Below are 14,253 nucleotides of genomic sequence, written 5' to 3' on the forward strand. Positions count from 1 at the left end.
AAAAATGCCATTGTGCTGACCTCACATTATTTAATTACAACATTTCACTTTTGTTTTTGCATGCCATTTTCCCACTTCCCAGTCAACACATGGCAGAAGCTTCTCCAGCATTGATGAGGATTTAAAACGACAATTTTTTGAGGTTAAATTAAACCTGTGCATTCCCAGCTGTGGCAGGTCACAGTGTTCTCTGTGGGAAAACTCCTTCCAGTGGTTTGTTCAACTCAAGTGAATGCACTTCCTGTTTCTCTACCGCACATGCCCAAAATACTGCTAGAAAAATCGACACATAATCTCATTATAATTTCATGTACTGGGAGATAAAGATAAATACTGAAATTTGATTATGTTGTGATAATTGGGCCTTTAAAAGAAAGATATCAATCAAAAATCTTTTTTTTTTTTTATGTTTTCTTATTAATAAGATATTTGAGCTTATGTGATTAATGTTGATATATGAATATTATTCTCATATTCTGACACAAATGTGAGTAATTTTACTCCTTAAATTTGGATCAATGTGTGATTTTGCCATGTATATTTTAAAACATTGGATACTTATAATCCTTGCGTTCCAATGAGAACTCCTTACATATGGACAGGAGTTGTATTGATCCTGAAAAAGCTAGTTACTTGTATCTTTGATCCTTCTAGATATCCTATTGTTCGATTGTGCCACCAATACGACTTGAAAAATAAACATCATCAAGCTTTTTCAAATTGTGTGAAAATGGTGAGATGAAGAGCAGAAAGCTCCTGCAGATGATGTTGCTGTTAGTTTTATCATGCCTCATGTGTGGAAGTGAATACATTGCTTTTCTGTACTTTCTGATGAATATACCCTACTCACATGTTTGCTGAAAAATGGAAAAATGTTTATTAAAAATCAATGTCTGCATACTTGACCTACGTTTATACTATGAGGAACAGCCAGTAGGGGGAGTCATCACATCTTTAAATCATTATCTTTATAAGCAGAAGCATGAAAAGTATAGAACATTAACCACAACTGACTTTTCATAATGGGACACATTTTAAGGAACATCTAATGCTGTTTTATGTAGCATGGTGGAGCAGTGGTAAACTGTGTCCAAGCAAAGAATTTTTTTTTTTTTTTTTTGCATATTCAGGCTCCCTGAGTTATTTGACATCTCAACAAATGTTAATACGATGAAGGTAATTCCCCTTAATTTCATTCGAACAGCGACACTTGCACAGGTTTTGTATTTATTGCACATACATTTCATTAAATGTTTCATTTTTCTATTGATGCTAAAACGGTTAACTGTTCTATATTCCACTTATACCGATTTAACCATATGTGAGGGTGTTTTCCCAAAATGTTTTCTCCTAACGTAAAATAATGTTATTCAGTTGGTGTCATTTTAAACTTGCATATGCCAGGTCACACAAGATTTAGTGATTAGGATTTGAGGGGGAATTAATCTGCTGTCTGATCACTGTGCAACACTAACATTAGTCCTGTAGGGGGAAGTCTTTCCCATCAAGACTGTGGCGATAATATGTATTTTTTTTGTCAATAAAAATGTTGTAATTTGTGTCACCGAAACATTGCAGGAAACCACGTGTTCTATACCATGTTTGTGGGATTAATTTCCTGTTTTTTTATTTTTTACATAATCATTTTAGAATAATAATAATATAACCTTTATTCCCCTGAACCCCCACAGTTGACGATTTACTCTCGACTGTACGCAGCCAAAACAATGTTTTCCTTGCGTCACGGCGACGCTGATGGTGACGAGGAGCTCCACACATCACTCCTCTCTCCACCTTTCCTCCTCACTCCGCTCCAACTCTCCCATCAGGACCACTGGAATGAGATGCTCTGATCAGGCTCCGGGCAGGAGAACAACTTTGCACCGCATCTGAAAGTGTGGCCAAGTGGGAGAGAAGAGTGCGTTCTTGGGGTGGGGTGGGGGGTGGGAGGGGGGGGAGGAGGGTTCTGTTTTTGTTGTTGTTGTTTTTTTTGTTTTGTTTTTTGTTTTACGCTTCTGAATACAACTCCGCCGCCCTATCCTGTGTTGTTTCCCACATGTCGCGAAAGCAGGGCGACCATGACTACAACCTCCGGAGTATGAGCAACCTGATGGGCGAGCGGTGGAAGAAAGTGAACGACGGCGGAGAGCGGAGCCTCATCAAGGCTCCGTCCAACGCCAGCATCAGCAGCCAGGGCGCCTCCGCCGGTGCGTCCTCCTCCTCCGCCGGCGCGCCCGCCTCAGCAGCAGCAGCAGCCGCCGCCGCCTCCTCCACCTCCACCGGGGAGCTGGAGAGGGCTGCCCGCAAGCAGTTCCAGCAGGATGTCACGCCCGGATTCGTGTACGTCCTGGCCGCCTTCTCCGCCCTCGGCGGGTTCCTGTTCGGCTACGACACCGGGGTGATCTCCGGGGCGATGCTGCTGCTGAAGCGCGAGCTGGAGCTGAGCGCGCTGTGGCAGGAGCTGCTCATATCAAGTACTGTGGCCGCGGCCGCGCTCTCCGCCCTGCTGGGCGGCTTCCTCAACGGGCTGTTCGGGCGCAGGGTGTGCATCCTGCTGGCCAGCTGCTTCTTCACCGTTGGGGGGATCGTGTTGAGCACGGCCCCCGGCAAGGAGGTTCTTCTGGCGGGGAGGCTCATCGTCGGACTGGGGCTTGGTAAGACGCATCCAGTCCCTTTTTATTTTTTAAATTGTCTAATCAATGTTTACCCCAACAGATCCACAGACTTGGGGTGTGTCTTGTGTCTGTGACATAAACACCGGCAAATACAACTTTTAAGTATTTGTAAAACATTAAACAAGATGTTTGTTTGTTTATTTTTTGACACCTCCTTCTACGCCTGCAACTTTTTGTTGGATGATGGGATACTTTGACCTGAAAATAGCCTACATAAACATACTTGTGTTTTACAACGATCCGAACTAACAAAACCTTATAAAACTGGTTTTAAATAATGTTTCAAAAATACTTAACCATCCATGTTCTTGAACACAGTCTTGACGGCTTGGTGAAAGAGTGTCACAGTTAAACAATTTTAAAACCTAAATGGCCAATGTGGATTGTCAAGTAAACTTAATTCTACACACACGTTTCTGGTTGATGGGAAGAATCTCATAGTAAACCCAGACTTTCAAAGGGAGAACATGCAATCTCCCCCACCAACAATCCGAGATGTGTACTTTTTGTCGGGAGGGAGCATGTCAACCCTGCATGAAAAAAAACAAAACATGCAAAAGCAATAAATACAAGGAATGATTGAGAGTGTGCGCCCGTCTGCAAAGTGGGATCTGCATGTTTGATTTTGTTCAACACCCCAGCCCTTTGAGGAATAATTCGCCAAATAAGAAGAAATAAATCCCCAGAATCTTACCTGATGCAGCTGTTTCAGTGTCTCAACAATCTGGATCAAGTCTGACATAGCTTTTACTAAACTATTAGTAAAGCCTATTACCCAAAGCGGTTTTATAAAGCACTTTATTGATTCTAACTGACCCTTGAGGTCACGTTTCTCAAAGCTTTTTGTGGTCCTGTTTCTGGCCGTCGTCCCACTGTCTGAATACACGACATTACCCTCTACTGTGCCAAGTTGAATACTGTTGGTGGGGAGACGAGTCACCACCCCTATTATTGTCATCATCACCACCATCATTATGATAATTATCAGATTTGGCCGGATACCAATGAGTGATGGTGTGAAAGCTCATTCTGAATGAAGAGTGAGGTCACCTCTAGCCAATTCTGATGTCAGAAATGCATAAACTTGGTTGGTTGCTTCAATCTCCACTTCCTCCACGACACTCTTGCATGTTCATCTCCATCGCTTGGCATAAATGTGTTTTATTTGTCTGGGTTTACTCCCAATTTTGAATCATCCATATTTCTGCAACACCGCCTCCCCACAAATCTGCACCTGCTTCGACGTGCATCGTGCCTTTTCATCAGATATCGGCTCCCCAGACATTATTTACCACGGCTGCCGTTACTCATGTGTTGCCTGCCGTGAAAAGGGGCTGTTTAAGCGGGCTTTCAAGGCTCAGTGCTCGTTTGCCTGCCGCCTCCTGTGAGAGTAGTAAGCAACCTTGTCGGCAACGGAGGAATTGCAGATCATTTTCTCATCTCGGTGAATAACTGGGATGGAAAAGAAAGCTTAACTCTGTAATGGACACCTCTGGCTAAAGGTTAAGATCCTGAAGTTCTTTTCACAAACTAAAGCCCTTCATTACTTCAGCCTCCTGACAGTATCTCCCGCTGCCTCTTTTGATGAATGACTCTAATTTAGATTGTTGTGTGTTTACTGGCTGGCCATAATACAATTTGTATATGTTCATTCAGCAGGTGGCAAAACACAGAATGGGTAACCCACAGATTTCAGGACATGTGGAATGAATACTTGCTCCATTTGTTTGATCTGCATTTCATATCAAAATGACATTCCATGCACTTATTTCATAGGAGCTGCTAATGAAGTTCAAATGCAATCCAATTAAGGAGGCATAGATGTGATGACATTTTTGTTTAGGGCTTCAAAACTCCAAGGTTTCCCTGTACAGGTCAGGTGATTGACAGTAATTGCTGATATGTATGGTGATATATGCTTGGGTGCAGTGAAATAATAGCCGATACTGTGACAAGACCTTGTTAAGGTTTCGTGTTTGCTGTGATGGACTATTGCTGGAGTCTCTGGAAGAATAAAACATATCAGTGATTTGATAGGGCGAAGTGGGAAAGGTGGGAAATGAGCTGTAATAAATTCACCTTCACTGTGTGCATGAGACGCCATTAGAAAACTAAAACTTATGGTAGCCCATTTCTTGTAATGAAAGTGATTCTCAAGGCGACTTGCATAATGCATCAAGATAAAGAACTAAACAAGCTCAACACCTGGCAGAGGGAAGTTGATGACAGCAAATGCCTGCTACTTTGTCTGATTAAAGCAAATTGAACGTGTGATTCTGAGTAGTTAACATGGTAAATGTGGCTGATGGCTCTGATGGTCTAATTATGCTACTTTCACAAAAATGCTATTGAACATGTTACTCCTCATCCAAAGTTTAAATCTGCCCTCCCCGAGTCATCTTTTAGCACTTGTAAATTTCTATGCAATCATTTCCAGTGCTTGTTGAATTTGTGCTCAAAGCCGCACTTAACCTCTGAAAGACTGCATGAGAAAAGTTGTGTTACTGACGTCAGCGTGCTGAAAGGGGACAAAGTTTTAATGGGAAGTCTGTTCACTGTGACACTGCCGTATATCGTGCATCATCGCCATAAAAGAGGAAGTGTTGGAAGATGACACCCCTCACACGGTATTACATTTCATTTGAATGTTGCACTTAAGTTTTTCACATTATGAATTATTACTGTCAATGTCTATGGGATCCACTGGCAATAAGAACATAGCTCACTCCTCTGCTGCAAGATAACGGCATTTAACATCTTGCAAGTCTCTATATAGTGAGCAACTTTGATACCTGTTACACTTATAGGCTTCCACCAAAGCTTAATTTAATTTGTCTCAATTATACTCACAGTAAAGATTTTTTTTTAAATGTTTTATCAACTACAGTAATTACTAGTTTTACCTCATACTGAGGAAAGACGATGCCCCAACAACTCAATATTATGTTGCTAACCAGTCATTGAAATGAATCATTTTTAGTTATTCAGATCATTTGGGGGGGGGGGGGATCCAGATTATGCATCCCAGTTTAATCAAAATGCAAAACTGTGAAGTTTAGCTCTGTGATAGACGGTAAAGTGTCTGGGGTCGACTCTGCCATTGTGATCCTAACTTCGATAAAACAAGCATAGAAAATCAATCGAGCAATCAATCAATCAAATTTTATTTGTACAGCCCTTTACAATAACCCAGTGGTACCCAAAGTGCTTTACAACAAAGCTATAAAAACAATACATTAAGAAATAAATACAAGAATAATACATAAAAACAATAAATAAAACACAGGTGCAACAGTGCTGCAGGTTGGTGGAAGCCTTCCAGAAAGTCATAAAAACAGAGCATACAGACTAAATACACTGCCCTAGACAGAGTTAAAAGCCAACCTGAAAAAAAAAAGGGTTTTCAGCTTTGATTTAAAAATGCCGAGATCAGTAGTGGTGCGAATGTCGGGGGGCAGTTTGTTCCACAGTCTGGAAGCAGCAACAGCAAAAGAGCGATCACCCCACTGTTTATATCTCGACCTTGGAATGTCTAAAAGTGGATAAATTCACATTTTTAAGTATCTTTCTGGGATTGAAGATTTCAATGAAGTGTTGATGGGCTCTCAGAAAAGCTGTGACGGGTAGAAACAGTTTAATTTAAGTCTTTCTGGTTATGTGTCAGATTGACCTGCATGATGGACTGTTGTGTGCGTTGCATGCACATATTCAGGCATTGCTGTGATGCCATAATTGAATCATCCTCATTGAGCCCTTTCAGAATGACCAGTTGTGAAAAATTAGGTAAAATTATCATTATTTCTTTAAAATTCCAGATGAGCATATTATTCGATCTTTCTCAAATGGGCTGATATAAAATGGTGATTGCTAATGTGTCAGCCACACATTATCCTTCACACAACAGAAGGAAAACTAATCATGCAGGCCATTGAAACAGTTACAATATTAGCAGCCGGTATATTATTAGTATCTCCTCCTCTGCTGCCATCTCATTTTCCCATACAGAGGTCTTCATTAACCGAGCATGTATGAGCAAGGCCACGATGGACAATGAAACACATTCTGGCACTATAATTAGCTCCTCGAAACACTAATAAGGCAACACTTCCTTTTTTTTCCCCCCCTCCCTCTTTGCATCAATTATTCTGGCGGCAGCCCATCACCTGCACACAGACATGACTGCCAGTTCTCAGGAACGCCAACTACTTAGCATTTCTGAACTGAACTCCCCACAAAGGTCATCTGAGCTGTTTGTCAAACCAGGAAAGGCCATTCGCCGCCGTGCCCTGCCTCGTTTTATTCCTACACATAAGTGCGTGGCACGCAGCGCTGTCAAGCTGACCTTTGCCCAAGCACAGGGACTGTTGTGAGATATGAGCCGTTTCCTGTCGGAGCAGACAGACAGTATTGAGCCAGATGTTCATGAATGATAATTTGTTCCCTGACGAGGCAGGTGTGGTCAAATTAAGAGTTTCAGAGTATTTGTGGGGAGATGTTTCAATCCCACGCTGATTCACTGCACATGCAGTGGCTTGCAAAAGCATTTAAACCCTTTGAAATCTTTCACAATGTGTCGCATTACAACTACAAATGTAATTTATTTCAACTTATTGCGAGAGACCAACACACTGTTCTGCATAATTATGAAGTGGAAGCAAAATGTTTCCGTGTTCAGCCCTTCACTCTGATGCCCCTAATTAAAATCCAGTGCAACCAAGTACCTTCACACGTCATCTAATTAATAAAGAGACCACTTGTGTGCAATCCAATCCCAGGATAAATGCAGCCATTCTGTGAAGGCCTCAGACATTCACTAGAGAACATTTGTGAACAAACAAACATGAAAAATCAAGGGAAACACCAGACGTGTCAGGGAGAAAGTTGTCAAAAAGTTTAAAGCGTGGTCTTGCAGGGAGCCATGGAATCCTAACGACCCACGAAGACATGGCCATACACCTAAATTCACATGCCGGGCAAGGAGAGCATTGACTTGAGAAGTAGCTGAGGGGTAACTGTGGAGTAGCTGCAGAGATGCACCACTCAGGTGGGACAATCTGTCCACAGGACATCTATCAGTCTGCACGCCACAAATTGGCCTTTATGGAAGAATGGAAAGAAGATGGAGCTAAATACACATCAGTCTGTGAGGAAAACCTGTTAGAATCTGCAAAACGCTTGAGCCTGGGGCGGAGGTTCACCTTCCAGCAGGACAACAACCCAAAACATACAGCCTGAGCTACAAGCAGAAGGTTTAGATCAAAGTATATTCATGTGTTCAAATGGACAAGTCAAAGTCCAGATCTTAATCCAACTGAAAATCTCTGGCTTGACTTAAATTGCTGTTTACAAACACACACAGTCCAATCTGACTGAGCTTGAGCTATTATGCAATGAAGAAAATTTCACTTTCTCGCTGTGCAAATCTGATAGACGTGTAAATCTGAAGACTTGCTGCTGCGATTGCAGCGAAAGGGGACTCTACAAAGTATTGACTCAATTCTTTGGCACGCCACTATATTCAGTTTTTTAAAACCAGAAAACCATGTATCATTTCCTGCCGACTTCACAATTGTGCAGCACATATGTGTAGGTCTAAAATTCCAGTAACAATACATTTATCCAATCTCCTTTTCAGATGGTTTATGAAAAACGAGTTGTGCCTTTCTTTTTTGCTGTCGGCTTTAACTCATTTCCAGCAGCAGCGGAGACGGTCTAGGTTGATCAAAATTTAAGTAGAAGTGCAGATACAACAGTGCAGCCTAAATACTGTGAAACATGAGGGAGGCACCATCATGCTTTGGAGCTGCTCATCGGTCTCGGGTACTGGAGGATTGAAATGTATTAAACAAATTGTTAAATGTGAAGATAACAAAGATGTTTTAGAGACAAACGTGCATCCTGAGCGAAATCAAACTGAAGCTTATTAGATGAAATTGACCACCGTGGCAAAGATTCCTGCAAGTACGAGTGTCAGGAAGTCACAGGAGACGGGTGAAGAAACTCTCTACATTTACACAAGACTTGTTTGTTCCCTCTGTCAGTTATTTTGTCAGAGGGAACACTTTGGTAGGATGTTTTATTATTCATCTTTCACAACCAGTGATTATCAGCAGCACTGTTTGACAATATGTTCTTTGTGTGCTGTCATGGTAATAAGTGAGGGGTGGAAAGAGCCATGAAGTGTTGTTTCCTGTTCAATCTATGAATCTGCTTTAGTTGGTCATAATCCATTTGCTCAAAACCATGCACAAAACCAAAGAACACACAGTCACTCTCTCACTGAGTCAATAATTGTGTTTTTTACCTTTGCGTATTGAGCAGTTGTGAACGTTGAAACATTTTGTGCTTGGTGGCAGTAGATGGATCCGCAAGAAAAGGCCTGTTAATTACATTTTGAAAACATTTAGTCATGACCTGGATGCTCGATAATTAATTGCTAGGTTTAAATAGCTAAATGTATGAGACACTTGTTTGCGTGTCATTGTTTAAAAGTAAGGTTTTTAAAGGAGATTGAAAAAGTAAATAAAAGGCTGAAATAAATGAACATATGCAGTTTTATTTATATATATATATATATATATATATATATATATATATATATATATACACACATAAAGAATCTGCTGTATTACATTAACAAAGAGCTCAACATTTCTCACTTTTACAAGTGAATTTCAATCGCCTTTCACGCCAGTCACCCATTTGAAAGTCAATAAAGACTTCATCTGGGGGAGGGTTTTTCCCCCCCCTCCTTTCCTTCCTTTGCAGTTTCAACAGTCCTCCATCAGCACTGAATTAGTTTCCTCCATCACAGCCACCCACTAAGTACCAGTACCATCCTGCCTGTCTTTTTAGCAGAGCGCAGTGATGGAGGCTCTGTGTGAAGCGTCTCCCTCGCTCTCTGATCAAGTGAGTCAATCCCCAGCTTTGTACGGCGTGCCTCCAGGCGGCCTTCACAGGACCAGACACGTCCTTTGTTTAAGCGCGCCGCGATGCTTTGAGGCTGAGCGTGATCAGACGGCGACTTCAGACTTCAGACTGTGTGTACCAGAGTGCATGGGGAGCTGTCCTTGGTGCTTAATAGGAAGCTCATTGCCACTGGGTTTGTATAGGGAGACGCACTGGAAGTAGAGTAGCTTATTATAGTACCAATAGAGAACTTCAGAGGAATATAAATGCTTGACATATGGTAGTTCTTATTAAAAAAAAAAAAAATCACAGCAAAACACTTAATTCTTCATGTTGGGTCAATTAATGCAAACCTGTCCAGTATTTAACCCTCTTATGGGCCTGTAATGTGTTTGCTTTATTTGGCTGTAACACAATTCACTGGCACCAACTGCAGCAGAAGGGAAAATGGAAACGATCCATTACTCACTTAATGCATCAGCATCAGCTGTAGCGTCTCGCCATATGGGCAGTCTATAGCAACAGGCGGCGCTTGGACACAGATAAGCCAGTGAAACATTAAGTGAAAATGGAGTAAACAATAGAAGGAGGGGGAATTTGTAAAGTGAAATGGGAGGACGAGGAGGAGATATGGCTGCCTTTACTATATTAAAGGTGTGAAACAAAGATGATTGTCTTCAAGACTGAGTATACAGAGATCTGTGCGTAAGACCACGTATCTATGGAAATCTGCATAGTCACAACTCGGCTGTTGGATACAACAGATTTCAAGGCTTTTGGTGTTCCCTGCTTTTGGTGTTCCACAGTCAGTATGACTTTTTCAATGAAACAGTAATTGTTACTCTCTTGTTTTAGATTGAAATGCGGCTCACCAAGAAAAACTAAAAAAAAAAACAGAACCACTGCAACAGTTTCTGCTGTATGGAAGAGCGTACATGAAAATGCGAGAGTCACTCAGCTGCTGAATGTTTAATCGGCCCACTGTCCTCATTGTATGTTGCACCTTTAAAGTAGTGGATCATTGAAATGCGTCCTGGGAGTTGTAGTTACTCAGGCGTGGTTAAAGCGAGGTCTTGCAGGGAGCCATGGAATCCTAACGACCCATGAACATTTGTCAAAAGAAACACAAGCTTACACGTTTTTTTTGCACACCAGCTTCATTCGTTTTAATGGCTATTGAGGCTTGGAAAGTGGAACAGTGGCCCGCACTGTCATCGCACAGCAGGAAAATCCAGGGTTTGATTCTCTGCTTGGAGGCCTGTCTGTGTGAGTTTACATGTACTGTACTTTCTGTAAACTCTGATTTCCTGCCACCGTCCAAAGGCACAAGATTTGGTGCATTGATGTCAATGCATCATCAGCATACAGTATGTTCAGTTTTGATTAAGGAAAATTCAACACGTTTAAATTTTAAATCCCAAGTTCAAGAAATTCTCAAGAAAATGGGTTGGTCATTGTTCAAATCATGTTGTAAAAACATATAAGAGTCATATTCTTGTTTAAAGAAATCAGAAAAGTTCATAAAGACTAAAATACCTATTTAGTTACTTGTGTCTGTGTACACTGACATTGTGGTTATTTACATAACCTAAATGACTGTTGCTTTTTATCTTTCAAATTGGCCATGTTTGAAAGCCCCTTCCCCCAAAACAGAGCCTCTGGATCGTATTGTTCTTCAAGGTATGGTGGTGAGCATTAAAAAAAAGATGATTGAATGACAGGTGTTTATAGAGAAGTGAACAAAAATGTCGGAGTAGTCGGAGTCGGACCAAAAAAGGGTCTAAATGTGATGTCTCCCACTAAGTAGCAGGAGAGTGTGCCGTTAATGTATCTGAAGTACAACGCAGGCGGCAACATCTCCATGCTAAATGGTAAAGCCGAAGTGAGAGAGTCTTTGGCCACATTATTCCACCTCAAGAACACACTGTTCCACTCACTCATGGGTGGCATTGGAGATGTTGAGCATTATGAAACTGCTGTGCCGTGAACACAGCAGACTCGAGTATACCGTATGACCTGCTGATACTAAAGACTTCTCTCAGCCATTGGTTTCCACGGCAACGGGTAGCCATGTAGTCATGGCGGCTGTTAAGGGCAGGGTGGTGGCAGCAGGGAGGGGAGGGGAGCGGGGAGGAGAGGGTGGGGTGAATAGAAAGCATCAGCAGACTATTAATAGAGCTTATCAGGAGAAAGCTGTAGAAAGGCTCTGTCTCATGGAACCGTGTCATAGAAATACACACACACACACACACACACACACACATTTTGTGTGAGTGTGTGTGTGTGTGTGTGGCCTCCACAATATTTAGTATTTGCTTGGGTTTCGGGGGGGGGGGGTCTTACAGCCGCATGACCCCACCACTACGTTGTCAAGCAGGGTCAGAGTTGAAGGTTAAATATATATATATATATATATATATATATATATATATATATATATATATACAAAAAATAAAACACTAACAGAAATGATTGGAAATACTATTATGCATTTAAATTTAGCAAAGGTCACTCGCATTGAAGCATTTATTACTTTAATTGTCGATTTCACAAAATTGTATTATGCATTTTGTGTGTAAATACTGTAAATATTAACATTTACTATGTTTAGCATTTCTATAGATTTTGAAATTAGAATTTTTTGTGCACTCACCGTCAATGTTTATGTCAATCTGGCTACTAACCTGCCTGGTGTTTGTTGTTGTAATTGTATCTGTCGTACAATCTATAATCATACAATTTAAATATTTGACTTTTTTTTAATAGAAACTTCTTTTAGCTAAATAAAAATATTCTCACACATGGGAGCAACTCAAATATGCATCCCACACATGCATGTTTCTCACAAATGTGGCCCCTCTTCAAAGGGAAATAATCAGGCGTCCTAATGGTCAAAGATTTATTTTGAATGCGTTCCTTTTGCTGAATGAACCAAATTATTAGTGTGCATTTTCAGTCGCTGTGCACTTTCTACTTCCCTCCATCCTTGTTAATGCCCTCCTCTCTCCTCCCGCTGTGCAGGTATCGCTTCTATGACGGTGCCCGTGTACATCGCTGAGGCCTCTCCGCCCCACCTCAGGGGGCAGCTTGTAACCGTTAACACCCTCTTCATCACCGGGGGACAGTTCACTGCCAGCCTCATCGACGGCGCCTTCAGCTATCTGCGGCGTGACGGCTGGAGGTCAGACAGCCGAGCGCACACTTTCCACACGCGCTAAATGTGTGAGAAAAGAGCAGCTTCAGCGCTGCCCTTCATTTTGTCAGGCGTAAATGCCACGTGTAGGTAAACGCAGCAGCTGAAATACAAATCGTACATATCTCGTTACGATAGCCACATGATAGTATTGTGTTTTCTTTAGGGCTCTTATCATATCTGATGCCAGGGGAAGGCGCTGCTGCTCAGACCCTCATTTCAAATGTCAGCCCATGTGTGGGTCAGCCCCTAACATTTAGCACGAGTGGCTGTACTGTACATTTGAAAGACTCCAGACACTTTCTTCTCCCGCTTATCTGCTTCACGCCTTCCCACTCCTGTTTCTTTTGTCACGCTGAGCGCTGCTTTACAGCCTCCAGAGTGTTTAAATGTAGTGCGGACAAGAATTGTCCTTTATCAAAGGATTCGTCTCAACTGCAGTTCTGCTGTGTGCAGTGGAGATGGTTGAGAAAGTCCTCGATGAACATGAATCATACATAATGATGGCTTTTTGGAGGCCTTTGTAGGTTTTACCCACAGTTATATACACACCTACAAGAAATAGACATATCAGGAGAAACAATTATATCAGCCTGTCTTGACATGCATAACTAGCAACTCCAAATTCCAAAAATCATTAAATCACTAGTTTTGTAGGTAATTGTGAGATGATGGTCATTTCGGACACGTTTGAACCAGGTTTCAGTTAAAATCACTGAAAATGAATGTATTACTGAGTCTACTTTAAGGTAAGGAATATATAATGTGTGCGTTTTGATTGGCCCTTTACGGAAATGCTTGTTTTAATCAAATGGTGCAACTTTTCTCAAGTTACTAACTTAATTAACTTCACTACATGGCTTATAAAATGGACAACATTAATAGTTTGAACGTCCTCTGGACAGCTTAAAAACAGTAAAACTCTAGTTAAACTAAACTCAATAAAAGTTGATCATCCACAATGCGTCTATTAGTCACTGTAATTAAATGAGTAAAGATCTACTTTTCAAAAACAACAGGGCAAAAATAAATCAGCGATTGTGTGACCATATGAGAAGTTTAATGCAGAAGAGACATTTTTAACATTGCTTACAAAAAATTCTATAAATCTTGAACTTTTTTTCATGTTTCCTTTCTTCATCATCATCAAACAGGAAGAACTATATAAAGCACCCGCTATGATTCTTACAAATGTTTTTTTTCTCAGATCAGTTATGTGTCAATATTAAGTCTATAAGCAGTATAAATTAGAAAAACAAATAGCTTAATCAAGCTCCAACCATTTCATGTGAATCAACTTCTTATTAAAGCAATTAATCTTCTATATTCAGTGTGAAGGTCAAATGCTAAATATAAAAGCTGAGGTTATTTTAAGCAGGGGAATCTGAATAAAGCCTTGACATTTTCCCTGGTGTTTAATTTTAATGAGGTATACCACCTGATGTTTGGTGTCAAATTGCTCAACATTCACTGAAT

General features: G+C 41.1%; 1 protein-coding gene across 1 annotated transcript in view; it reads left to right on the forward strand.

Moving 5' to 3' along the window:
• Nucleotides 1-2,056: 2,056 nt before the first annotated feature.
• LOC308146294 (proton myo-inositol cotransporter-like) overlaps nucleotides 2,057-14,253 on the forward strand; it is a gene marked incomplete at both ends in the record, with an annotated part of 60,226 nt that continues 48,029 nt past the window's right edge. Inside the window, 2 exons of the mRNA XM_080518038.1 lie at nucleotides 2,057-2,654; nucleotides 12,606-12,765. Of these exons, the coding sequence (XP_080374164.1) occupies nucleotides 2,057-2,654; nucleotides 12,606-12,765 (758 nt within the window). The remainder of the gene's footprint in view (nucleotides 2,655-12,605; nucleotides 12,766-14,253) is intronic.

This window comes from Blennius ocellaris, assembly GCF_963422515.1.
Source record: "Blennius ocellaris genome assembly, chromosome: 22".
Classification (NCBI taxonomy): Eukaryota; Metazoa; Chordata; class Actinopteri; order Blenniiformes; family Blenniidae; genus Blennius; species Blennius ocellaris.